This window comes from Parasteatoda tepidariorum, chromosome 8 (genome assembly GCF_982258835.1).
Source record: "Parasteatoda tepidariorum strain Cologne lab strain chromosome 8, Ptep-v5.0, whole genome shotgun sequence".
Classification (NCBI taxonomy): Eukaryota; Metazoa; Arthropoda; class Arachnida; order Araneae; family Theridiidae; genus Parasteatoda; species Parasteatoda tepidariorum.
In genome coordinates, this window is record NC_141762.1 from 86,463,835 (window position 1) to 86,491,460 (window position 27,626).

General features: G+C 30.9%; 1 protein-coding gene across 5 annotated transcripts; it reads left to right on the forward strand.

The window, feature by feature from the left end:
- Nucleotides 1-60: 60 nt before the first annotated feature.
- Nucleotides 61-26,692, forward strand: LOC107456959 (uncharacterized). 5 transcript variants are annotated; one of them, XM_043044818.2, is made up of 10 exons: nt 64-200; nt 4,220-4,520; nt 8,844-8,971; nt 10,531-10,651; nt 17,523-17,630; nt 19,386-19,466; nt 20,023-20,140; nt 20,744-22,132; nt 24,681-24,778; nt 26,523-26,692. In XM_043044818.2, exons 2-10 carry the CDS (start codon nt 4,239-4,241, stop codon nt 26,643-26,645), a joined length of 2,448 nt encoding a protein of 815 aa, XP_042900752.1. In that variant the 5' UTR covers nt 64-200; nt 4,220-4,238; the 3' UTR covers nt 26,646-26,692. The 5 variants fall into 5 exon arrangements, with proteins under 5 accessions (XP_042900753.1, XP_087025381.1, XP_042900752.1 ...); XM_043044819.3 differs by lacking the exon at nt 4,220-4,520 and having other exon boundaries at nt 61-200; XM_087169254.1 differs by lacking the exon at nt 17,523-17,630.
- The last annotated feature ends 934 nt before the right edge of the window (nt 26,693-27,626 follow it).

Below are 27,626 nucleotides of genomic sequence, written 5' to 3' on the forward strand. Positions count from 1 at the left end.
TTCTTAACAATTGGGTTTTTAAGCAGCTTTCAACAGTATTGAAATAGGTAGCTGGAAGCACTCCACTTCAAATCAAGCCTCCATCTTCATGAACATTGAAAAAACGTGGTAATACTGGCTACTGCGTACTGTATTATACTTCGACGTATATTAAATATAAGTTTTCGTTTATTTGTGTTTTCTCACCCTGTTAACCCAAAGTAAGTGTTTCTAGTTTTCATGGAATGTTTTTTTATCCTTGCACATGTTTTTAATATATTTTATACACGTGTAATAATACATTTCATGTATTTATTTCATATTAAAATATTTACCTCGATTGATCAAATTTGTTTTGGCTAGAATTAATTGTTTTATTGTTAATGTATGATTGAATCAATGTTTTATTCATAGTAATTGATATGAGATTCTTGCACATATGGATTAAAATCCTACTTCAAACTTGAGCAAAACCGATATGACTAAGCTAATCAATAATAATATAGTTTATGCTAACTAGTTATAAATTATTAGTCTGTTGGAAAGATTGGAGACAGAAGGTTAAGATTATCAAATCTATAGCAAGTTGATGCCCATATCAGTTACCGGTTAACAAGTTTTTGTTTTATTTATGTTAGATTTCTATGAACATTTTTAAATTCATACATGTTTTTAAAACATAATTCATTTTGAGAATATTTCTGAATCGTTTTCTGTCGCACCAAGACACCAACTGAATTTTAAACTTGTCCTTAGAGTGGGTAAGAGTTATACTCTTTGATTTGGTCCCCTACTGTGATTTTTTATGTTTAACTTTCTTGGAGGCAGCTCCCCAGAAGTATAGTCATTTATGTAATTTCTTATGTTGAGAATTTTATAACTTGCTTTTGAAAATATGCAAAATTAAATAATTTACTGTTAGAATTTTGTTTTGTCTGGAGAGTGGTCTGTTGTAGAATTGCTGATTTTATCACTAATTATGATGTAAATGTTTCTTTCTAAATTACTACTACTTAGTAAAACTGTATGCATAAGAAATTGAAATTTGTCCTGCTGTTCATTTGTTTGTTTTGAGTTGTTGAAAAATATGTTAATAGATAAGGTTGTTTGACCTCTGTAGACCAGTGGCCTTGGATGGCCATGCTTACGAGAGTTTGTAAGGTCTTGTGATTTGTGTATCAAATTATAACCTTTTTTCAATTAAAATATTGGGGGGGCGTGGGTTTGTATCTACATATCTTATTTTGCACTTCGTGCTTAAAAATATATGTATACTTAAGCTGAATATGTCATTAGTATATACATTTAGTATTAATTAAGTTTTGAATTATGTTAAATTTTTAAATATTTAAATATAATTCCTCAAACTAACAAGAAATTGGATATATTTTAAAAATTCAACATCTATATGAACCTCCAGAGAAATGTTAGTATCATTTATCATCTGCGAATGAGTCCAGTTTTAAGTTTTACCTTAATCAATTACAAATAGGACTGGGCGATGTAAGAAATTTTATATTGTGTTGCATCGTCTGTTAGAAATTGCGATTTAGCATATGTTCAAAAGTTATCGGTCAGAAATCCTTAAATTAATCAAAAATAAATGAAAAGAATAAATCTATTACAAAACAAAATATCTTAAGTAAAAACAAACCCAAGTTTTATTTTAATTTTTTAAAATTAAAAATTAGTTAAGTTTAAAAATAAAAAACTAACCAAATATTTTACAAAAGTATTAACTAATGGTCTAATTCTATACTTAATTAATGTAAAAATAAATGTAAGATTTTTTTATTATAAATAAATTAAAGTAAATTTTATTTATTATTATCATTTTTGAAAATAAAATTGACTAGGGATTTATACTGACTGTCTAACAAATTATGAAACAAACAAGTATTGAAAGAATTTTTAAAAAAATACTCTTAAGTACTATTTTTAGGTTATTACAAAGTGTCAAAACATTGTTTAACTATTCAATCAAAAAAGTATTTGTTTTAACTACTAGCCAAATTTTTTTTATAATTAAAAATGACTGATGATTTATTTGTTTAAAAATAATCGAATTATTACCTATACTTATGTGCATTAAATAAATTTCAAAAAAATAAATTTTTTAAAACAAAGTTAAATACAGAATACCCCTATTAAATTTTATCGCTTACAGTGTAAAACAATAATTAAAAAAACAATGAAGAATCTTTTTTTTCTTCATATTTTCATTTCATTCATAGATTGAGTTCAGAACAAAGAGCGGAAATTTAACATAACAGCGATTGCACAATGATCGCCAAGTAACAGTAGGTCTACTAAAAATAATTAACAAGAATCATTACATCCTGACAGGCAAAGAAAAAGGTGATGAAATAATGTACAATGAATCAATTGTTAAGTAACTAATCAACGATTTTTAAGTAATAGCTATCACAAAATAATGTAAATCCTGCTGAAAATAATCTTAAAGAATTAAGTAAACTTCCAAATACAAAAATGGTGCATAAAGAAACTATGCATAGCTTTCTATTTCAATGCTGATCCTCACACGAAACCTGGGGCTCTGATTCAATTCGCTTTTCGTTATTCAACATCATGAAACTAACATCGTCTTCGTAGCTAGACACTTCGACAGCTCAGTCACAACATTGTCTTAGATTACGGCTTAAATCAGATTTCTGATGCATTGCCTAAACGAAATTGATAGTATCCGCCTGCCGATATATGCATTGAATCGATATTTCGCGATACACTGATTTTTAAGTCAGTCCTAGTTACAAGTATATCAAGTTCAGAGAAGCAGATGCATTTTGAGCCTATTTCAGAGAAACCAGGCTCATTCTTGGATTTGTGTATATTGACTAAACTAGTTAAACTTATTTAGACTCTGATGATATGCTGATGACCTAAAGCTGATAATATTGATTTCAATTTAACTGATATGTTAATGCAGTGCCATTAATGGATTTTTTATGTATTAAATTAGTCACATTTTAATATCCATTTTTTCAACATGAAAATATCAAGAAAATTATGAAAATGCCTATTTTAAAACATTTTTCAGGGCTCCCACAAATCTGGGATAACAGGAAAAACCTGTAGTTGTATGGAAATTTTATTTTTACTCTAAAAGGCAGAGAAAGTTTGAGCTTTTTTTCCCTGCAGCTTGGTTAATTTCTACAACATCATACCTAGAAAATAACCAATCTCAGAATTGTTAGTAACATTAATCAGTTATTAAAATTTAGGTTAAATAATTCTAACTTCAATTACAATTATTTGTTATAAAGATGTCATATTTTAGCTTAATTTTTGTGCTTCCATATTTATTTAATATTCTTTTTTGCACTCAAATTCTGATTCTTTTGACATTATAAAAGCAAAAATAAGTTTTCTTATGGAAAAATAGATAAAATATGGTAATAGATTTTTTTTCTGAAATCGAGTGGTGACCCTGAATATAATTTCTATTGTTTGCATTCACTATAGTTTTTTGGTGAATGTTTTTTTTAAAGATATTTTTGACAAAAATTACATAAAACAATTTAAGTTTGCAATATAATTATAAAAGTTTTTTTTTCTTTAAATTATTTAAGTGTTCTAAAACAGTTTGAGAGGAACATATGTTAAAAGTGATGACCTAGATCATTTACAGTACAGAACCCGTTACCCGGAAATCGGAAAACCAAAAAACCGGAAGGAAATTCGATAAATTTTCCCGCCATTTTTTGGAGAAAATTTTTTTTTTTTTTTTCCCTTATAAGATTTTAGGATTTTTCTTTCTTTTTTGAAAGATGTTTACCTTACCATCATTTTGGAAATAATCATTAGTGTATTACTCCATCGTTTTTTCTTCTTTTTAAGATTATTAAAATTATTATTTTTTTGTTGGGTTTAACAATTAAAAAAAACGGCTTTTTGTAGCGATTCAGAAAACCGGAAAAATCAGTTATCCGGAATAGTGATGGTCCCGATGTTCCGGATAATCGGTTCCCTACTGTATTTGAAAACGAAAATAAATTAAAAGCGATGAACTAGTTCATTTATTTGAAAACGACAATAAATTTTTGAGAAAAAAAACACTAACCATTGATCTAGTTGTGCCACTGATGTTTTTTCTGTTTTGTTCTTTGGTTTGATGTTCTTTTTTTAGCACTGTATGATTAAAATAATTGAAAGTTGTTGTTTTTCCTCTCCCGTTTCTAAAATAGAGTTGTGTTAAAAAAAATGTTGGTGTCCTTGACAGGACATTTTGTTTTAGAACAATGTTTTCTACAGTTAAAAGTTTTAAGAAAGAAGATTTGTTGCTGGTTGCTGAAGAAATTGGTGAAGTGATACCAGCAAGAGCAAAAATTTCTGATTTAAAAAAGTTAATTCTTAACAGCGATGAGTACAAAGGTGATTCAGAATTCGTCATGTCTATTTTAATTATGACTATCGCTGAACGGAAACAGAAGGAGGAAGAAGAAAAAGCAAGGAAACAAAAAGAAGAAGAAAGATTGCACGAACTTGAGTTGGCGAGAATTCGAACACGCTCTACTGTAGAAGTAAGTTTAAATTCAACATTATCTGAAACTAGCGCTAGAAGAATATTTCATCTAGAGTTTTGGCAATTTTCTGGTAATATTAATGACTGTCCACCATTTTGAAGTCAGTTTGAACATATTCATAAAGATGACAACATATCTCCTGAAAACAAGTTTCAGTACTTAATTCAAGCCACTGTTTCTGGATCTCGTGCTCGTGAGATAGGGGAGAGTTTTCCATCAACTAGTGACAATTATGCCAAAGCAGTGGAAGGCTTGAAAACCCGTTTCGGTAGAGATTATTTGTTAATAGAGATGTACGTTAGAGAGCTTTTGAAATTAGTAATTTCTGTAGATAAAAATTAGAAGTTTTCTATGACATCTTTATATGATGAACTTGAACCACATATGAAAGTTTTGGAAACTTTAGGTGTTGCGACTGAAAAATGTGTGTCGATATTATACCCAATGATAGAATCCTGTTTTAATGAGGCTTTTTTGAAGGCTTGGAATTGTCATCCATTATTGTTTGCTTCTGTTGACGCCAAGGAGAGGTTGAATAACCTAATGCAATTTATAAAGGCAGAATTTGAAGTAGAGCAAATAAATTTGGCGATGTTGGGTTTTGGATTAAATGAGCCGAAGTGCACTCAGGGTTACAAACCGAAATAATGACAAAGGAATCCTACATTTTATAACAACACTCCACTGCTGCCAATTTGTTGACCACAGCATTAACTTCAGTTGTATTTAAGTGTATATTTTGTGATGGCAAGCATACAAGTGCTGAATGTTTTTCATCTCAAAAAATGAGTTTTTAAGAAAGACAGGTCATTGTTAAAGAGAAACATTGTTGTTTTGCTTGTCTAGATATTGGGCGCACAGTTAAAAAGTGCCGAGCTGCATTAAGATGCCTTATTTGCTCTAGGAAACATGTCATGTTGATGTGTGATAAACTGGAACCGTAAAAGACTTTGATGAAAAAAGAAGAAAAGGTGCCAGTTGAAAGTAACGTCACCATGCAGTGTTTTCATCATAGAAAAAAAAAAATGGGTGAGAATTTCTCACCCTTTCTCAAAAACAGGGTGAGATTTCAGAAAGTTAAGTGAGATTTCTAAAAACTGAAAAAATACTAATAGACTTGAAAAAAAAATTCTTTTGTTATAATACATTTTTAACGTCTTGAATATTGAATATTTTTGCTGCATCATCAAGGAAGATTTTGCCTTTACTAGGTATTTGTCCATCTTACATTAGTGCATAAAAAAATTTGAGCGTCTTACATGAAAAACCATACCTACAGTAAACACGTGGTTGCAGAGAAATGTGTTCTGAAAGGGGTTCCGTGGTTCGGAGGGGTTGTGTTCTGTTGTTCGAAAAGGTTCTGAACAATGCCTACTGGTAAATAGGGAAGTGGGAAGATAACGGCGCAAGTGTTGAAAACAGGGTTGGGTTTTTGACGTCAAAAAGTGGTTTTTGACATGACAAGGGTATAATACTGGTTTAAACCGTCAAAAATGTCAAAAACTGAAGTTTGCCAAGAAAATATATAAACTACCAACAGTTGCCATGCATTATATTGAAATTTAATTATACTATAGGTAATCAGCAGGTTTTAAAATATTTTTTAATTAAAATTAAGGTAAAATAACAGATTTAAAATCTCAGAAATTTATATTCAAATGCATGTGCAGAAAAATTTTGCACAAAAATTGTTTAAATATTTATATTAAAAAAAAAATTGTTTTCTTCTTTTTGATACTTAAGAAATTAAAAGTTAATTACTATGCATTTTTGACATATAAGGAACCTTTTATTAATATTTATAAGGAACTTACAAGTTATGTTGTATAAATACAAACTTGATATAAGATACAAGTGTATAAAAAATTTTTTTTAATGTTATACCGAATATCTTTATTATCCTGTATGTTAATTTGAATTTAAAAGTAGTTATATTTATGAATAATGATCAATATAATTCATATTGTTTATTATATTTATTTAAAATTATTACACTTATCATTTTAAAACAATTTTTATCTCTTAAATTTTTTTTCTCCACTTGTATTAAGAATACAAATAATGCATATCTTGAAAGCAAGAAGTAATTATTCAACAGCTGAATATTTAGATATTCAACAAAACTATATCGTATTCAGCAAAATGAAATTCACAAGTATTTGGATAAACTAAATTTTCAGCATAGTAAATGAATAGGCTGAATATACTGTAAATCGACACTAACTACGCTGTGTATTTAACAGAAAGCACTTAAATTTTTATTGTCTTATGTTAAAAAGATTATTAAGAAGATTTAAAAGAATATTAAAAAGATTTTTCTTTAAAAGAAGATGTCTAATGTACAAAACTGCTAATGTTTATCTTTAAAAATGTCTAATTTTTAGTATAATCTATACTATACACTAAATTTGGTTATAAATAAATTTCTTAATAATATCACTGCAGATTTTCAAAAACACATGAAAATGAATACATAATATTACAAAAGATGTGAGTTTTCAAAAGTACAAGATTTTGGTTACTATTCAAAATATAAGTGTTTCTTCAAAATTTTTTTAATTTATTTTTTCTAGAACATATTTAGAAACACTATCCTTTAAAAAATATATAAATTTTATGTATTAATTAAATTTCACACATGAATATAGGTTTTTGACATTTTTGACAGTGAGGTTTTTGACGTGACGGTTTAAACCATGGTTTAAACTGTCACATGTCAAAAACCTGCCAACCCTGATTTAAGTGTATATTTTGTGATGGCAAGTTCATCTCAAAAAATGAGTTTTTAAGAAAGACAGGTCATTGTTAAAGAGAAACATTGCTGTTTTGCTTGTCTAGATATTGGGCGCACAGTTAAAAAGTGCCGAGCTGCATTAAGATGAGATGCCTTATTTGCTCTAGGAAACATGTCATGTTGATGTGTGATAAACTGGAACCGTAAAAGACTTTGATGAAAAAAGAAGAAGAGGTGCCAGTTGAAAATAATGTCACCATGTCTAATTTAAATAAGCGTAGTACAGGAGTATTTCTTCAGACTTTGAAAGCTGTACTGGTTGGTATATGGAGATAAAGAGTTGTACTGGTAAGTCTAAGATTACTTTTAGGTTCAGCATCTCATAGATCCTGCATTTAAAAAAATGAAATGACGAATATGATATTAAATTTAGGGAATAGTTAGCTCAAAGTTTTTGTGTTGACAATATTGTCACTAGTATTGATAATAAAGAAGTAGAAAAATTTGTACAGGATTCAACAACTCTATGTCCAAAGGAAGATTTGAGCTTTGAGAATGGAAATTGAGAGAAATGAAAGAAGAGAAAAATTGACTTGAGCTGGATGAATTATGTTAAAGCAAAGTAACTAAACATAGCATGTTATCTACGGCTCACAAAGTCTTTGTTCCTTTTGGTTTCTTCTATCCAGTCATGCTTTGTCCAAAAATAATATTACAGAAAGCATGGAAAAAAGGAATAAGCTGGGATGAAGACATCAAATGTGAGTTAAGCAAAGAGTTTTTACTATGGTTTCAGGTGATTCAGGTCAGATTCAGAGAAGTTCGTCTTGTCAAAGTACAGACGTCAACTAATCAGCTGCTTCATTCTATACAACGAATATACCCATTGGAAATCGCAACCTCAGATGGTCCTCAATATTTGAAGAGCAGCATAGAGTCAATGGACCATTCCTAGCAGTCGGCCCAGTTGAATAAATCCACCAACATCAAACATGCACCGAAATTTAGTAAATCTGGAAGAAGACTGAAGATTCCAGAGAAACTGAACTTGTAAACTATTTTTTAATTTCAAATCATTCTAGTTTTGATTATGCCTCATAATCAAAACGTGAGAGGATGTTAAAAGCGATGAACTAGATCATTTATTTGAAAACAACTATAAATTCTAAAAAAACGATAACCATTGATCTAGTTACGCCACTGATGTTTTTTCTGTTTTGTTCTTTGATATGATGTTCTTTTTTGTTAACACTGTATGTTTAAATTAATCAAAAGTTGTTAGTTTTTTAACACTGTTTTTTTTTTTCTTTCTAAAATAGAGTTCTGTTACAGTTCTAGTTTCGTGTTTTAACAACATATGCACTCTTTTGGAAGCTGGTTAAAATACCAGAAATAAACAGTTTTATTTAACAATTTAAGATTAATTGTGTGTAACTCAAAAAGTGTCTGGTACATTTAACTGATGCTCATTTGTATCAGTTTGTAACTTACTAAAAAGATTGGTACTCTGTCCACCTAACACTGGATGGTCTTAGTTAAAGACAATATTTTCATGTAATTAAATTTTTTTCTTTCTTCACATTTAGATTATGGTGTTTTTTACCTGCTCAGAATGTGGCCAGTCTGTGAAGAAAAATCAAGTTGAAAAGCATTGTTCTTTTCAATGTCGGAATTGCAAATCACTTTCTTGTATGGATTGTGGCACAGAGTTTTGGTTTGTATAGATTTTGTTTCTTTTGTACTTATTAGGCTAGGCAAAACTATTGTAGAAACAGAAAAACTTGGTTGTTTTGTTTAAACCATGTTTAATATTTTCACATGTGTCGAAAGCAGTCAACAATCACAGAGCTTCACTTTGAAATTTCCATCTCCTTTTGGTTAATTTGATTTAATAAAGGCAACATAATTTTATAACCGCGGAAGTTCGTACCTGAGAGATCCTTCACTAATTGTATAAATAATTGTTGATTTCTTATTGTACCTTTATTTTCTTGGATTTGTTATTTAAATTTTCAGATTTAATGTAAAGAGAAAGAAATTATGTTAATGTATAGAGAGGGGGGGGGAGAAAAAAACAGCTTTTAATTATAGAGGCAAGATTTTGAAAAAGTATGAATCGAAGAATCTTTCACTAATTTTTCAATAGATTTTATTTTCAAAAATGTTGGTTAATGGTAGCTTGGTGTCAATAAAAATACTAGTATGCTGGAACATCTTTCTTTAATATAAGGCTTACAATCTAACCGCAAACCAAACTCCAAAAGGTTATTCATAATAACTTTAAACTGGTTGATAGCAAGCATTTCCTCTAAAGGTGGGCCTCAAAATATCAAGCCTAGTTTCCTGAAGCTGCGATTCAGATTACGAAAGATCAGCTGCTTCAATAGGGGAGAGAAGGCTGTTCTCCTATCAGTCCTGTTCATCCGCCAGTATCCTTCCGCCTAGGAACTACTCTCCTTGATCTTCTTACCTCCGAACATCCTTGTTACTCCTACCTCAGACTTCCGTGCTTCTTTGCTAGCTGGCTGCATGGTTTTCTAGCTGACACAAATAAATGCCTCTACAAAATAGGAACTAATTATAATTCAAACTTACTTCTATTTTTTAATTAATTATGTATAGAATTTGACCATTAGTTGATACAACTTTATTATTAAGTAAATAAATAAACGGTCGAACGATGTTTTTAAAGAGCGCATGCTTCCAACAAATAATTTTGAAAATTGCTTTACTTAACTGAACATTTCTTTGGTTTGTTTTAATACATGTCATTAAAATATACCAATAAATTTTAAACCATTTTTATTTTTAAAAAAATAAAGTTAAATCAAATCAAAGCTTATGTTTGCTTTTACTTTAAGACACTGGGGTTAAGTCAATCTATCTACATTATTTTGATTTAAACAATTAAGCTCTGCTAGTGATGTTATAGAAGCATTTTTTATAAGATTTAACATTTTCTTTTGTTATAGCTTTGTTCCTCTTATTTATTTTTGATTGATTAAAAGATTTTGCATTGATAATTTTCTAACATATGTTACATCAGGATGCATCACTGTATCGCAATGTCTAGCAGGCGACATATCATGATTTCGAGTTTCTTATATCGCTCTGTCCTAATCCTAATTAATAATGAAATGTGGGTCTCTTGTGTTGTTTTGTTTTATTTTTTTTTTATTTTCAAAGCTTTGACTTGTTATATTTGTAAAAAAAAAAAAAATTTTGTGGCTGTCTGGTAAAAGCAAGTCTTAGTAACATGACATATTCTTACAGGGGAGATGACTATAAAACTCACACAAAATGCGTTACTGAAGATGAGAAGTATGGTGGAAAAAATTATACACCAAAGCCAAGTGCAAATAAAGGAGAAGTCAAACAAGAAAAATGGATTGAAGTAAGTTTTTCTCTTAATTTGCAATATCATAAATTAGGTTGTTATCAAAGAATGTCCATAAAATGTTACATACAAATTTGATATATTGTGTATCCAATTTACAAATTTGCTTCCAAAATCTTTATCAAATTTTTATTGTTCGGAATTTAAAAGGGGGGGGGGTACTTTCTTAGCAATACTGGGGATGTTTACTATTAATTCTAGAAATTTTTAAATTTCAAGCATTGGGTGAAATTGTACCTGTGATTGCACAGAAATTCACTGGCAAAGTGCTTCTGTTGATTATTGACAATTACAACTGTTACCCCTTGAAATTATCATTTATTTCTTTGTTGTCATTTCAACTTTAATAAATAATTCAGTTCTCATTAATATATTTAATTTTGAATTCCTGTTAAAAAGCATCAAAGTGTGCAACAGACTGGTCGTTAAGACACGGTCCCAGCAGATCATTGAAGTCGAGCATCACTGGCTTCGATCAGTCTGCGAATGGTCCGGTGGTGTGCGGTATTGGTTCTCGTTAAAGGGTTTTGCTGTAAAGTGCTCGACTTTGCTTGCATGTCATAGTGCTACTTGATTCGAATTCAACAATAATTACACAAATTGTAATAACAAAAAGGATTTTATTTCATTGTGGTTCAGTGGTTAAATCCAAACTGAAACTTAAGAAGTGAAGAAAAAATAATAAGAAAATTGTTTGCGCTCAGCGCCATCTGTTATCATTAATCCTCAACACTCCCCACTTGAACTCCTCCGAGTTCACTAAAATTTTAAACATAAAAATTAGACAAAAATAACATAAACATATTAAAAAAATAACATTTAAATGCAAATAAATTTGAAATGAGATGCAAATATTCACTTGAAAGAAAATTAAAAAAAACATAATCTAATAAGAAAATTAAAATAAAAACATTATCATTGTTCATTTCAGTCATTGAGTTCTAAAGGATAAATAAGTTGTACTGGGCGTTTATATTCGCCGTTGGATTTGCGAATAAGGCAAGATCTTACACGTCCATCACGCCCTTGAAATACTTTTGTTATAATACCTATGTCCCATAATAGTTTTGATTTTGTGGTGCCCTCCATCATAACCACATCTCCCACTTTCAAACATTTTGTTTGGTTAGGAGAAGTGAAGTTGTGTGCAGATCTCAAATTAAACAAATAGCTCTCCTTCCAGCGCTTCCATAAATTAGCCAATAATGTAGCTTGGTATTCTTTTCTTTTTATAAGAATCTTTCTGGTGGATTCTCTATGGATGGTTTCTATGAAATGGGCTGGATACTCTGCTTTTTCTTTACCAGGGGTTAAAAATTGTGATGGGGTAAGAATTTCCGGTTAACGATGGTTTCGATTTCAGTCAATATAGTGGTCATCTCTTCAAAATTTAAGAGAGCTTTTCGAAGTATTTTCTTTAGAGGCTCTTTGACACTTTTTACCAATCTTTCATAAAATCCTCCCCACCAAGGGGCTAGTTGGACGATGAATTTCCAGGATATTCTTTTAGCAGCAAGAAAGTTTTTGAACTCGGAATTTTCCAAAATATCAAATAATCTTTGAAGCTCTTTATCGGTACATTTAAAAGTCTTGGCGTTGTCGGAGTAGATTGTATGACAACCACCTCTTCTACAGAAAAATCTTCTGAATGCCAGCAGAAAAGTCGAAGTAGACATGTCTGTGACTAATTCAAGATGTATTGCTCTCGTGACTGCACATGTGAACAAGGCTATATATGATTTCTTTATTCCATTTTCACCCTTGATGTAGATTGGTCCGGCAAAATCAATTCCGCATACGGTAAAAGCAGGAGTTTCACTAATTCGATCTTTTGGAAGCTGTCCAGTCATTTGGGTAGAAGGCTTGGCTGTATATCTGCGACAAATCAAACATTTCGAGACAACCTTTTTTACTAATTGTCTTCCTTTAGGCACCCAAAATCTTCTCCGAATTTGTACTAGAGTGCTTTCTACTCCAGAATGAAATACATTTTCGTGTTCTCGCTTAACAAGCAACTCTGTAAATTTAGACTGCCTTGGTATGATTATAGGCTTTTTCTCATCAAAAGAATAATCTCCTTCGCCCAATCTTCCTGTAATTCTCAGGATACCTTTTTCATCAAGATAAGGAGCTAAATTGAAAATAGTAGAAGAAGCTGGAATAGGCAAACTAGATTGGAGAGTTCGTATCTCACTTTCGAAGAATTTTGCTTGAGTAAGCTTTACTAGTATATCTTCAGAATTTCGGAGCTCTTCTGCAGTCAGAGTGTCCATATTCAGCTTAACTTTCTTTAAACAGTTCAAATATCGCGCTACCCACGCTATGATTCTAACAACTTTTTCGAGGTTGCTAAAGTTAGCGATATTTATCAACTCAAGTTCTTCACCATCTACACATTTCATAACGGTGACTTCATTTTTACGATACTCAATTTGTTCATCATTTTCTTTGAAGAGTTTCAATTCTGGCCACATTTCGGTCGGAAGCGACAACCAAGGTGGCCCCTTCCACCAAATGTCGGAATTCTTCAATATACTCATGGAAGCACCTCTACTAATAAGATCGGCAGGATTGTCAATTCCGGGGCAGTGGAACCAGTCCTTAGGTTGAGTAATTTCTTGAATTTCTTCCAATCGGTTACGCACAAATTGTTTAAAACGAATGGCAGGAGTTTTTATCCAACAACACACAATAGAGGAATCGCACCAAAAGAAACTGTCACACGGAATTTTTATGGCTCTAGTAATAGTTCGAAATAATCTAGCAGAGAGGAGGGCACCTAGTAGCTCAAGTCGTGGTAATGTAATCATTTTGAGGGGCGCAATTCTACTTTTAGCTGAAACAAAACATGTAGAAATATGCCCATCACTAGTTTCTGATCTGATATAGGCTACTGTACCATAACCCTTTAAGCTGGCGTCAGAGAAGATATGTAACTGTGAACTTATAATTTCTTTGTTACCTGCTTCGAAAAAATAATAACGCGGTATTTTCAAATCATTAAGTTCACCGAATTGTTTGCATATATCACGCCACTGATTTTCCATATTTAAGGGTAGCTCTTGATCCCACTCCAATCCGCTTTTCCAAATGCTTTGAACTAGAGATTTTAGAAGCATTGTAAAGGGTCCCAAAAATCCTACTGGATCAAAAATACGCCCAATGATTTTCAAAATAAATCGTTTCGTTATTTGCCCTATGTCTATCATTTTTAACAGATATTTGGACTCAAAGTAAAATAGATCTTTTTCAGGATCCCAACAAACTCCCAAAACTTTAAATGGAAAGCCTGATTGACCTAACGATTCCTTTTCATTCTGAACATCTATACCTGCATTCTTCCATAATTCTCGTAATTTTTTATCATTTGTTTGAAACTTTCTCAATACCATGCCTGCATCCCGAAATATTTCAACACAATCAGAACTTATTTGAAATGCTGTATCTGTACTGTCACTTCCCCCTATGACGTCATCGACATATACCCTTTCATTTAGTAATTCATACGCAAGAGGCTTTGATTTTGCAAACTTTTTAATATGCTCTTTAATAGTAGCCGCTAAGAGAAAAGGGCTACAGTTGATACCAAATAGTACGCGGCAAAATCTATAAATTACTGTAGACGAATCATTATCGGGGTCATCTGACCAAAGAAATCTTGTGACATCTCGATCTTCTACATTAATCCCTATTTGTAAGAAAGCTTGTTGAACGTCCCCTATAAAAGCAATCTTGTTTTCCCGAAACGCTAGCATAAGTTCATATATATCTGGGTATAAATTTGGCCCAATATACAAACAATCGTTAAGAGACAATTCATTTTTCTTATGCGCGGAATCGTCAAATACAATCCTTAATTTGCTAGTTAGTTTATCGTTTCTTATAACCGCCCTATGAGGTAAATAACATTGTTTATAATTTTGGGGATCAGTGTTTTTAACTTTCTCAATTATCCCTTCATTTTCGTAAGTTTTTATAACTTTTTTATATTCTTCAAATAAGGATTTATCATTTTTAAATCTTCTCTTTAATTTGTCAAACCTCTCTGAAGCCAGCTCAAAGTTATCATTTAACAAATGTTTTGTATTTGGTCTCCAGAGAAGTCGTACACTATACCTATTATTTTCAAAATGTAAATCAGAATTAAAATCTTTTAACAATTCACTTTTATTATCAACATTTTCTTCGTTCATAGTATTTATTCCTAATCCTTCAAGGTTCCAAAACAAAGAATAATCAACATCAGATATTATAGTATTGTTTACAATCCTACTTAATTGGCAATTATTCATGAATCTCCCTTGAACCACAAAACCAAATAAACTATCGGTTGCAACGAGCCCTTTTCCGAGCCTCAAAGACGTATCAAAGATTACGTCATGTAGGAAATCGGCGCCGATCAAAATGTCTATATCAGCAATTTCTCCGGTATCCGAAAGAAAAATATTATTTTTCCTTGCTAATTGTTTAATTCTCTCAGGGGGTGCGGCTATTTTCCCACACGTTATTTTTTCTACTACAAATGCTTCAATGCACACATTTAATTTTTTATCGTTTTTGTTCTGAAGATTCACTTTCACTAAATCATAAGAACACCCCTTGGAAATTTTTTCTCCAAAACCGAAAACATGCAACCGTTCAGTTTTAATGGTCCTGAGGTTCAACTCATTACAAATATCTCGTTTCAAAAAACTGCGATGGCTACCAGAGTCAAATAAAATTCTAACCAACTTCTTTACATTACCATAAATCAAATACGCTAAAGAAGTCTGTAAATAGATCATTTCATTTTGTTTTCGTTTCGAAACACATGAAGTGGTAACGGATGCCAAAGTATCGTTTTTCTCTTTCGACTCATTATTTATTGCTGATTTATCACAAATTAATTCGCTATGCGATTTCTTACATAATGTGCAAATACATTTATTCCAACATTTTTTGGATGTGTGATATTTCTTTAAGCACCGGAAACAGCGAAATTGATCTTTCAGCTTTTGTTTTTTTTTCTTCGATGGTCAGAGAACAATCTTTCGATTCGTGATTTTTGGAATTACAAAACAAACAAAATATGTTGTTAGATGCCGAAACTAATGCTGAGGAAGATGAGAACTTCCGATTATAATTATGTTTACTATGGCTCTCCGACCGTTGCTGTGTTTCGAAATGAACACTTTGTTTTTTAGAACTATTAGACAACACATGTGAGGCTTCTCTACATTCTACCTCTTTTCTAATAAATGAAATTAGTTCGTCAATGTCAAAATCTACACTTGATTTTCTATTTTTATTATAATCTAAATTTAAATCCTCTGGTAGCTTTTGTAAAATAACAGGACAGAGTAAATTACCATAACTACCTTTTGTTACATTCATTGATTGCAAACTGCGAATGTGGATTTCACATTCGTCATAGAACTTACGTAGAGCTTTAATGTCATATGAATTTCTTACAGAATTAATTGATAAAAGTTTATTCATATGACTACTAATAATTAAATCTTGCCTACCAAATCTTTTGGTAAGCAACTTAATAGAAGAATCATAATTACTTTCAGTTAATGAGAATCCAGAAATTGCACTCAAAGCAACTCCCCCTAAATACATCTTAAGATAATTAAATTTATCAATTTTTTTAAGACTCTCATTACTATGTATAGCTATGTTATAGCTATTCCAGAAACTGTGCCACTCACAAGCATCACCAAAAAATTTGTTTATCTCCAATTTAGGTAATTTAACGTTAGCAACGTGCGAGATATTTCTACAAGTTATATTTTCTTGTAAATTATTGTTACGACTATTAATCGTTACTTCCTGTCTTGTAGTCTGGCATTTCAGTAAATATCTTTCAATTTTGCCTTTATAAGCCACTACTCGATCTTGATACTCTTGACTTTGTATGATTTCACTCTCTAATTCCTCGCTCTTATCAAAATAATTTTCAATTTTTAAATCAAGAGCCTTTAAAGTTTCGTTTTTTTTCATTTAACTGATTTAGATAATCATACAAATCAGGATAATCAGGAAGTGTTTCTAATAACGATTTATCAATTTTATTTATTAATTTTGTAATCAGCTGTCTGATTACTGCTCTTTTGGACTTTAATTTTTCAAAATCATCCATTATAAACAGCTCGCACGTTACTATAATAAATACAATACAATTAATGCAATATCAAAATAAATTACCGACTTAAGGGAGACCAAACAAAACAAATGTTAGCTTACATTTCATGCAGGTGGCCTATTTTCGGCCGGTGTAGCACCATGATTCGAATTCCACCATAATTCGACAATAATTACACAAATTGTAATAACAAAAAGGATTTTATTTCATTGTGGTTCAGTGGTTAAATCCAAACTGAAACTTAAGAAGTGAAGAAAAAAATAATAAGAAAATTGTTTGCGCTCAGCGCCATCTGTTATCATTAATCCTCAACACTACTGAAGCGGGGGTGCCATTCCCTCTGCAGAGGATCAAAATTGTGATGGTTTGTCTTTGGGTCATCCTCAGTGATGTTTCCAACAAAAAGTTTGTTGTGCAGATTTAGTGTGGCGTAAATGAACTACAGCTACAATGAAAAAGCATTAAGACTTATATTTTATTTTTGAAAATCATGTTTATATTAAGCTTGTAATAGTTAATGATAATTTTTATTTAATGTATCTTTCTTTGTTTTGTAAATTAACGTTAAACTTTGAAAATGAGGATCAGTAATAAATAATTGTGCTAATTTATAATCTCAAGAAGTTAAGTATTGTCCAAAAAGTGGCCAACCAGTTGTAGAATTGAAAAAAAATTCATTGCTTGTTTAAAGATTTTATTTAAAAATATGCAATGAAAAACTAATTATCAATCTTGTTTTAGTACATAAAGAACACAATAGCAACAAAGGATTTATCTGGACCCTTGTCAGAATTGTTACAAAAAGTCATAGAATTTCCTAACATTCCCAGAAAGCAGTCAAAATTCCAGGTACTTATTGTTTATTTATTTAACTTTTAATTAAATAATACCATTTGTTTTTATATAAAGAGCTTGGTGAGGGAATGTGCTATAGCATTCCAATGCCCATTCTTTTGAAGGTTTGGATTTCAAAACTAAGAGTAGGCACGTGATTCTTCTGCTTATCAGTGAATCTCAAGTCTTTGATTCAGGGCTTTTATCGATAGTTCATATTCCAGTAAAATTTTCTCAGAGTTCCTCTAAGCTTCGATTTTAATTATGTGAAGTGAGCAAAAAAAAAAAAAAATGGTGCGACGTTTATTCTGCACTTTACCAGCACAATAAAAAAGAGTGGAGGAAAGGAGATAGATATATAATGATTCAATAATAACTGCGGCTAAAGTTAATGAATGACAGAGGCAAATATATGGTTTATCATTTAAATGTCATTGTGAAGTGGCCGATTTAAAATATTAATTTGCGGACCTAGGTGATAATTTATATTCTGACAAAATTTTCTTGGCGTTCTGCTAATCTAAAATAACCTTGTTAACAAGACATTTATAGCACCTTTAACAACACTGCTTTAATTTTTGCCCTTTTTTTTCCTCACTACAATTAGACAGAATTTTTTTATATTACGATTGTGATTGAATTTTATGATTATCTTATGAAATTTCGATGTACTCGATACCTTTGTAAATCTGTGTTATGATCTTTTCTTTTTTAATTAAAGCAATGATTTTCTTGTCGTTTTTAAAGTTCTATTATGATTGATGGCATGCTAGATTTATTTTGAATTTATTAATATTTTATTGCGTGGTTATAGCGTTCCCCTGAGTTATTGCTACTCATATCGTCATTGTGTTTTAAGTCCTGATATTTCCTTTTTTTTTCTTCTCTTTTTTTGTTGCAATTATTGCTGATGATTTTCACATAATTTTTTAAAATCCAATTTTAACACGTTCAATTTGTGATTTTTTTTTCCCATAAATGCACATGGTCTAATCATCAATTTTCTTTATCAGTTATTGCTGTAGATTTCACAAACTTAAAATCTTTTTTTTTTCTTTCTTCTTTTCTTTCATTTAATGTCACTTTTATGCTCAAAAATGAGTTTTATTCATCCTCTATGTACATACAAAAAGAAAAATATTTATTCAATAATAGTTTCAGTTCATTTCTTTTTCTAGTATATTAGAAGTCTTGAAATGAAATTTCTTGAAGATTTCATTACTTGTTTAGCTTATAAAAAGTTTGAAGTTAAGTCATTACTGATTGAACCAACTTAGTTTCTTTCTATTTTTATATGTTTTTTCCCCTCCACTTTTTACCAGAACTTTCAACTCCAACGTTGCTATAAGTTTTTTTTAAAAACTAATTATGTTTGTGTAGTAAAGTAATTCTGTCATAATTTGATTGTATTTAGATATTTAAAGAAAGATAATATGCATGTGAAACTTCAAGGTTTACTCTAAATTTATTTGAACTCGCTTTTTATACATTAAATTTTAAAATACCAATGGAGATGAATCAGAATTTGTCTGGAAAAGTTTTTCTTTTAGTATAGTGTCTCTTTAAGGTGGTAGTGCTTGGAAACAAGCATCAAAATGTTTTCATAATTGTGAGGGAAAAAATTCTTTATAGCCTTATAAATGTTGTTTTGCATTTGTTTTCGCAGTTTTCTCTTGTCCCTAAAATGATATAACTTTTTTGCGTAATTTGGTGTCAATGTTGATGTGTATATTCATATTTATGAATGACTAATATTTAGTTTTATTCCAGAAATTTGTTGAAAATAGTTTAAAGGTGAAAAATCAGAAACTGATTTCTGAAGCCTGGGGTATATTTGATCAAAGTAATCAAGTAAGTGAACATTTTGTTTCTTTTTTTCTTTCTTGATTTCATTCAATAATTTGCTCATTATTACTCTAATAAATGACTCTTATACTAATGCGAGTTTTTAAAAAAAAAATGTTCAAATGATGTCTAACAAATTTCCACTCAGTGAAATTAAAAAGGAAAATAATAACTAAAGTGCAAGTAATACATAAAACTAAATTTGACTTAATTTATATTTTCAGTTATTACTCTTATTTACAAATTGTATTTAAGACTGCTAATTTCATTTTCGTCAAAATAGTATCCTTATCTCAGATTTCATAATTTTAATGGTTTTAAATAAACTGAATATATAGCTTAGTGAATGTCAAAAGAGCCATCTGTGGCTACACATCATAAAATAGAATTATAACACATTCTTAAAGTAGTTAACTCTCATTTACGTACCCAAATTAGTATATAAAATGGCTAATCATGCTAACAATATTAGTATTATTGTAAATTATTAAGGTGTATTCTATTTTTAATTCTAATATCTGATTATGGTTTATCAATGTTGTTTATATCTTCTCTTTTTTAGACTGAAACAGCTGATAAGTCTGAAATAACTAATGGAAATAAAGCTCAAGGAAAACGTCCTGCAGAAGAACCTCTTGTTAAAGATAAGAGTTCTAATAAGAAGAAGTGTCCTGATCAAGGTAGTCTTATATTTGAAATTGTTATATTTTTCTCCATGTTTTAGACCTGTCAACTCTTGTGCTATTGGTCACATATCTCCTGCTAATTTTTCTTTTTTTCTTACTGAGTGTATTGAATAACCTTTAATACTCTTCTTTTTCCCAGGCTAGCAATTTTCCAGTTGAGTTTGTATAGTTTATCCTTAATTGTATCTTCTTTAATTTTTGCTGAAAATGTCTGTGCAATATAAGTGACTGCTTTGAACAAAGTGCACAGAATTGAATTTGTGTAAAAGTAATATTTTAATTCAGGCTCAGTTTTGTTTTACAGTTTGAATGCATTTCAGAATTTTTCATTATTTTGATAAGATCAATGTAAAATGGTGCAAAGTCAGTAGGAGGAAAAGAAATGACTGTTACCACAAGTACTACTGTTTAAAGCTGAAAAAGGAAAACAATTTTATCAAATCAGAATTTCAATCTATTGTGTGATTTTTAATTTCATGGGTTTGGAATAAAAGAATTGAAAGAAAATGTCACGCTATTGTTATTATAGACCTAATAAATATTCTATTGTTTTAATGTGATTTGAATCGATTATAATTTTATTTTTTTTATCTTTAGAAAGTGATGATGATGAAGAAAGTGAGAGTGATAGTGAAGATATGGAAGAAAATGAGAATGGTAGTGAAAAAGTAGAAGAAAATGGGAATGATGACAAAGAAAATGAAGAAGATGATGAAATGGATGAAGAAAGTGATAGTGAGGACATGGAAGAGGAAGAAACTGATGCTAAGGACAGTTTGTCTCAAGATAACCTTAAAGGTGGAAAAGGAAAATGTCACAAGTGCAATGAAAGTGGTCACATGGCCAGAGATTGTCCCGGTGAGACTAGTGGTAATCAAGGTAGTGGAGGAAAAAGCTGTTTTAAATGTGGGCAAGAAGGTCACTTATCAAGAGAATGTACTGAAAGTGGGGGAGGGGGCTCTGGAGCTTGTTTTAACTGTAATGAAGAAGGTCATCAATCAAGGAATTGCCCTAAAAAGAAACAAGATAGCAGGGGATCTGGAGCCTGTTTCAATTGTAATGAAGAAGGCCATCAATCCAGAAACTGTCCACAAAAGAGACAAGGTGGACGAGCATCGTCTGGAGCCTGCTACAACTGCAATGAGGAAGGTCACCAATCCAGGGACTGTCCGCAAAAAAGACAAGGTGGGCGAGCATCATCTGGAGCCTGCTATAACTGCAATGAGGAGGGCCATCTATCCAGGGACTGTCCTCAAAAGAGACAAGGTGGACGAGGATCATCTGGAGCCTGCTATAACTGCAATGAAGAAGGCCATTTATCCAGAGACTGTCCTCAAAAGAGGCAAGGTGGACGAGCACCATCTGGAGCCTGCTATAACTGCAATGAAGAAGGCCATTTATCCAGAGACTGTCCTCAAAAGAGGCAAGGTGGACGAGCACCATCTGGAGCCTGCTATAACTGCAATGAAGAGGGCCATCTATCCAGAGACTGTCCTCAAAAGAGACAAGGTGGTAGAGCATCATCTGGAGCCTGCTATAACTGCAATGAAGAAGGCCATCTATCCAGAGACTGTCCTCAGAAGAGACAGGGTGGCAGAGCATCATCTGGAGCCTGCTATAACTGCAATGAAGAAGGCCATCTATCCAGAGACTGTCCTCAGAAGAGACAGGGTGGCAGAGCACCATCTGGAGCCTGCTATAATTGCAATGAAGAAGGCCATTTATCCAGAGACTGTCCTCAGAAGAGACAAGGTGGCAGAGCATCATCTGGAGCTTGTTTTAACTGCAATGAAGAAGGCCATCAATCCAGAAACTGCCCACAAAAGAAACAAGGTGGCAGGGCTTCATCTGGAGCTTGTTTTAAGTGCAATGAAGAAGGCCATCAATCTAGAAACTGTCCTAATAATAGTTCTAGAAAAAGTTTTAAATTTGATGACGAAAGTCATCAGACTAAGGAAAATGGAAAAGATACAAACAGAGAAAATGGTATTTAATTTGAAGTATTTCTTTTATAACTTTTGTATTAGAATCAATTATAAATAATGGACAATTACAGTCTATTTTATTTCAAATCTTAATGCATTAAAAATCCCTCTCAACTCCTTGGATTAATTGAATTACTTTCCAAAAAATGTTATTTATTAATTAATTTGTATGCAAAAACTTTCATTTTCATCTGAAACGGGAAGTCACTTTATTGGTCTCAAACTGTGTCCACCTGCCGCTCATTTACAATCGTTGTGCTATGGAAGTCAATATGTTCTTGTTTTCATTTGAATTTTCCTAATTAAATCTAACTATTTTAGATGATCATAGTTACCATTATTACCATTGATCATAGTTACCATTAGATGATCATAGTTACTATTTCAGATGATCAGTTACCTGCAATGAGGAGGGCCATCTATCCAGGGACTGTCCTCAAAAGAGACAAGGTGGACGAGGATCATCTGGAGCAGTGAGACCAATCAGTGATCATTTTTAATTGCATCACTAACAGAGGCCTTTTTGGGCAATTTAAATGTTTCATAGCTAAATAAATGAACATTTGGCGACCAAAAAAAAAAAATCAGGTTCTCGGTCTCAGGAGAGAATTTCCAATAAGATGGGATTGAAAGTAAAAAAAATTTAACAGATGCTGTAATTGTCGATTGTAACTAATGTTCTAAGTTTTTTTATTTCACTAAAATAACCATACTACAATTCTATAAAGGAACTCTTTATTCAGATAATGGCAAGTAAATTTCATACATGAGTATTTTCTGCTACTGTAATAATGTCTTGAATTTAAAGTGTTTTCTGAGGTTCCTGAAAATCCTTACATTTTAAGACTTTCTAATTTTATTTAACTCCTTCAAATTCCTTTTCAAGTTGTCATTCATTTTACTATTATGTTGATTAAATTTTAAATATCACCAAAATACAATTCAGTATTTTTTGATCATTTAAATTTCTGTGTTAATGCCTTAATTTATATCTTAAACTTGAATGACTTTAAATGCAGATGTTCTGAAGTTCAGACCTCTACAGAATGCAGTTTTTTCTTTCAAATTTCTTCTGCTTTTTTTTTTTAGTTACTGTAATTTTTTCAGAATATTTTTAGAAGGTAAAGTTAGTATATTAAATTTTTTTTCTTTAGCAGTGAAAATTGAAATAGGAAATTAAACTAATAGATAATCAAAATTGGCGTATTAATTATTCATTTTATATTTCACATTATTGTATATTCTGTTTCTTTCTAGGCGATTAGTTGATATTGTATGAGAAATTAAAAGATATGTTAAAATAAATTTTAAGAATATATATTTTAATATTTAAATGTTGACTCTTTCCATTTCTCTTATGTCTTATTTTATGAAGCAACCGTTTTTTTCTTACTATTAAAATTTTATAGTGATTAAGAATTTGGCAATTATTTTCCTAAGCTACCAAGCTTCTCCCTCTCCAAACCTCCTTTGCACGATTGAACACATTTTGCACCCCCTGCTTAAATGCTCTCTCATGTGATTGATTTGCAATAAATTTGAGCTCATTGCTGCCTAGTCTACTGGTTTAAGAAAAATTCTCCTGGTTTTTTGTACATCTTAAAAAATTCCCTAAAATTGAGTACTTTTGTGCTTTCTCCACAAAGCGAACAATTCCCGTACCTGGGCACAGACAGTCATTTATGCCCTGAGACACTATTTTCTCTCTCTTTTTGCCCAGGTACCAAGAAAAAAATTATTTATGCTTTAAATTCTTAGAAAAAATTTTTTGTTAATATTTTGGCTTTTCTGCCACTGAAAATATTGTAACGCTCTTTTACTACTAAAGAATCAATCATTCTCCTTTTACCTTTATCTTTGTACAGAGCCTTTTTTAAAAGTGCTTAATTTACCCTTTTTCAAAATGAGGTTTTTCCTTTATTGTATTGATTCTCCCTTCGAATTATGCTAAAAGATACAGTTTACTTTGTTCTATTCGGCGTTTTCACAATTAATTCAACCCCAATCTATATCGGCGTTGTCGGTCCATAGCGTATGAAAACGCCATTAATTTTACCTGATTCAAAATTTCATAATTTTTGACCATTGCCAAAAGTTTTTTTTTTTTTTGACATGACGGTTAAAACAAGACAAAACTGTCAATTGTCAGAGACTTTCCAACCCTCCCTAATTATGATATTTTTGCTTGTAACAATTTTTTTAGTACTTAAAAGGTACTTATTTTTGTTGTTTTAAAAGGTACTTATTTTTGTTGTTGAATGATTTGGCGATGCACTCAGTTGTAAATAAAGGACAGAAGATGATACTGCTCATGTGAAATATTTCAGACAGCGGCATCTTTTATTCCGGGCAGTACATTATGTAACCCTGCAGTCCCTCTGTCCCACCACTGTGGCACAAAATTTCCGGGCTTTCTATGACATACCTCTCAAATACTACCAATTTTTTCGTTCCCAAGGGTGTTTGTTTAACCAACGTTTCACTGTATTTAAGCATAGCAGCCAAAATTAAGAATGAGTTTAAAAAAACATCTCGTAATTTTTTTCTAGGTACACCCAAGAATAAAAATTTTGACTTGAGCAAAGCTTGTGAAAAAGTCTTGGAAAGCTTTCCAGGGGGAATAGCAAAGAAAAAGCTCAGAAAGCAGGTAAGAGTATCAATTCATTATTGCAAACAAATATCAGTAAATTATCTCTTTGAACTCTCGCATCCTCTGTGCTGCCTTAGAGATCTGTTTGATTTTAGTTGAAACCCTGTGTATCTGTGAATTAAGAAACACCTCAAGTTTGCAGAAAATTCGTAACACTTAAAAGATTTATTGAGGAGGGGTGAAAGTTTTCAACTTCTGTTCGATTCCAGTAAATTATTCTGAAATCTGAACAAAGAAAGTTAAATAGTGATGAATAATTATAAAATTGTTTTTAACTTGCCTTTGAAGAAATCTGTATTCCTTAAGTGCTGATGACACTAGGCAACCAAGTGGAGGCAACTAGTTAAGAAACCGGTTTTTGGCTTCTCGTTTGTGGTCACACGTTACAACCTTCGCTTGTTCAACCAACTCTGAATAGTCCAATACCAGAACGGCACTGGTATTGGACTATTATAGTATGTAACAGTCCAATACCAGAACTTATATTTTTCAATAAAGTTTATTGCTAAAAGCTCTTTTAATTATCATAAAAGTGATTATTGACGATGTACTTGAAGTAGGCGTTGAGCTGATGTCTGAGGCTCTGAAAGAAGAACTAGAACAGAAAAAAGGTGATTGAAAAGCAAAATGATTTCTTTCGTTTGCTTTCAAAATTTCATTAGTACTCGGAAATATCTGTCAAAGAAATATCTATCAAAATCTGTCAGAATGAGTTTAAAAAGCTTAGCGTTCAAGCTATATAATTTTGAATTTTCAAATATTTAAACATTTGTAATTAGTAAAATTCTAGTTTTTTTTTTCTTTCACTTTTAAAATTCAATAATAATTTGTAACTTTTAATATCTCCACAGAGGAAATTAGTTGTTAGGGAATTAGTATATTAGCATAATCTTTGTTATTTATGTCCCAAAGACAAGGATATGTTTGAAAAATTTCAACAAAAAAAAAATTACATATACTAGAATTCCATTTAAAATAGTCATAGTTAAAAAAAATTAAACGAAGTTTAAATTTAAAGGATAAAAATTCAGGATGCGTCAGAATTAGCACGTGTATTTTGTTTACTAAGTGGTTGCTAGTTAAGGTTGAAAGTATTTGGAAACTACTATATGACACGTTTCAACTAATCTGGTTGTTCCACTAAAGTTGAAAGGTTTTAACTTCAGTTGCTAGTTGAAAGCAACCGGGCAACCATCATATGACATGTTTCAACTTCACCGAAACCGCTAGTTGCTTTCAACTAGGTTGTCTCGTATCATATAGCCTTTTAGCTTCCTGAGTTACCATTCTGTGCACTGTGTGTATAACCAGGGGAATTAAATCAGATTTTGGTTTTTATTAAGTAAAAAGATCTACATTTAATTTATTTTATTTTGTAAATTTTAGTCACCGCTTATAGCAACTTTCACCCCAGTTGATATTTTGTAAGCAGGTATTATACATACTGATACGCTATTATAATTTTATTACACTGTTATAATTAATTCAATTATAGTTCCTAGTGAGCTAAAATAATAAGTGTTTCTAAAGTGAAGCCTAAGTAATAAAGAGGAAAATTTTCAAAACTTTTTTTTTATTATTAATTTTTATTGCTCTTAAAATTTGGCAAATAGAGATTGACAAATGCAAAAATCAATCATGCCTTTTTTTTTTCTTTTTTTTTTTTAATTTAAGATTTTTTTACACATTTTTTCTGAATCTTTCTTTTGTCTTTAATTTTATCTTTTTTTTTTTTTAACAGGTGATATCTGAGTACAAGGCTACTGTAGGTGACAGTTGCAATTTATCTAAGGACGCACTGAAAAAGCAATTTAATGACTTGATGAAAACTAATTCTTCATTTACAGTAAAAAGTTCTGAATAATGTCTGTCATAAATCATTCTCTGTAAATAAATTTTTTATCACCATTATTTTTCGTTTTCTTGTATTTAATTACTTTAATCTTTTACTTTTTTACTATCATAAAATTGGATACAATTTTTTTCCTTTTTGCTTTCTTAAAATCCTATTTAAATAAAATAAAGTTATTACCTAAAGTGGTCAAATTTTATTTTAACTGATTGGCTTTCTGTTAATAATAATGTAATTTCCTAATAATTAATACTTCAATTTTAATGTCGATTATTGATTTATTTTGCATATTTATATAGTAAAAAAGTAGAACATTCCCCCTGCATCCTGTTGTTGGCCAGGAGGATAAAGGCTCCACAATTTTTACGTGATTGTTGCAATGTGGTCAAAATTGTGTACGAGCCGCCTTCATTTCCCAGGTTAACTAGTACCCGTTGATCGAAAGCTGGGCTGGCTTCAACCAACTTCATTGTCAGTTCAGTGCCTCAACCACAAAGCCACTGCTCACTATGCATAATATCGTGGTAATTTAGTATTCTAAACAAATTTCAAATTAATTTGGCAAAGAAGACGCATCCTATTTATTTTTAGCAAATGTGTTTAATGAAAAGAAAATATTAGTGACTGCCCCCTAAGCAGAAAGATATTTTGATTCATTTTCTTCTGAATGAAATATTTCATTATATATTGATAAACTTATTTTTAAAAGCAATTATGGTTGCATTATCTAAACCATTTCAGCTATGTTTACATAGATTGTTAAATATTAGAAATATTAATTAATTTTAAGCGAGGGTATAACATCATAGATGCCACTCTTCAGTCCTGAGGACTGAAATTAGTCTTGAGCAAAAGTCAGTAGACTGATTTTCCAACCTCTAATAAATATCTGTTTTCCAAATTGAATTATCATTTACGTATTAATTTTTCCTTTAAAAATATATGAAAATTGTATATGTTAAAATAAATATTTAAAAAATAATTTATACTTTT

Coding starts and splice junctions, on each gene's coding strand:
- LOC107456959 (XM_043044818.2), top strand. CDS start 4,239: ATGTTTTCTACAGTTAAAAGTTTTAAGAAAGAAGATTTGTTGCTGGTT. Junction 4,521..8,843: donor GAACACGCTCTACTGTAGAA/GTAAGTTTAAAT, acceptor CTTCACATTTAG/ATTATGGTGTTTTTTACCTG. Junction 22,133..24,680: donor AGATACAAACAGAGAAAATG/GTATTTAATTTG, acceptor ATTTTTTTCTAG/GTACACCCAAGAATAAAAAT.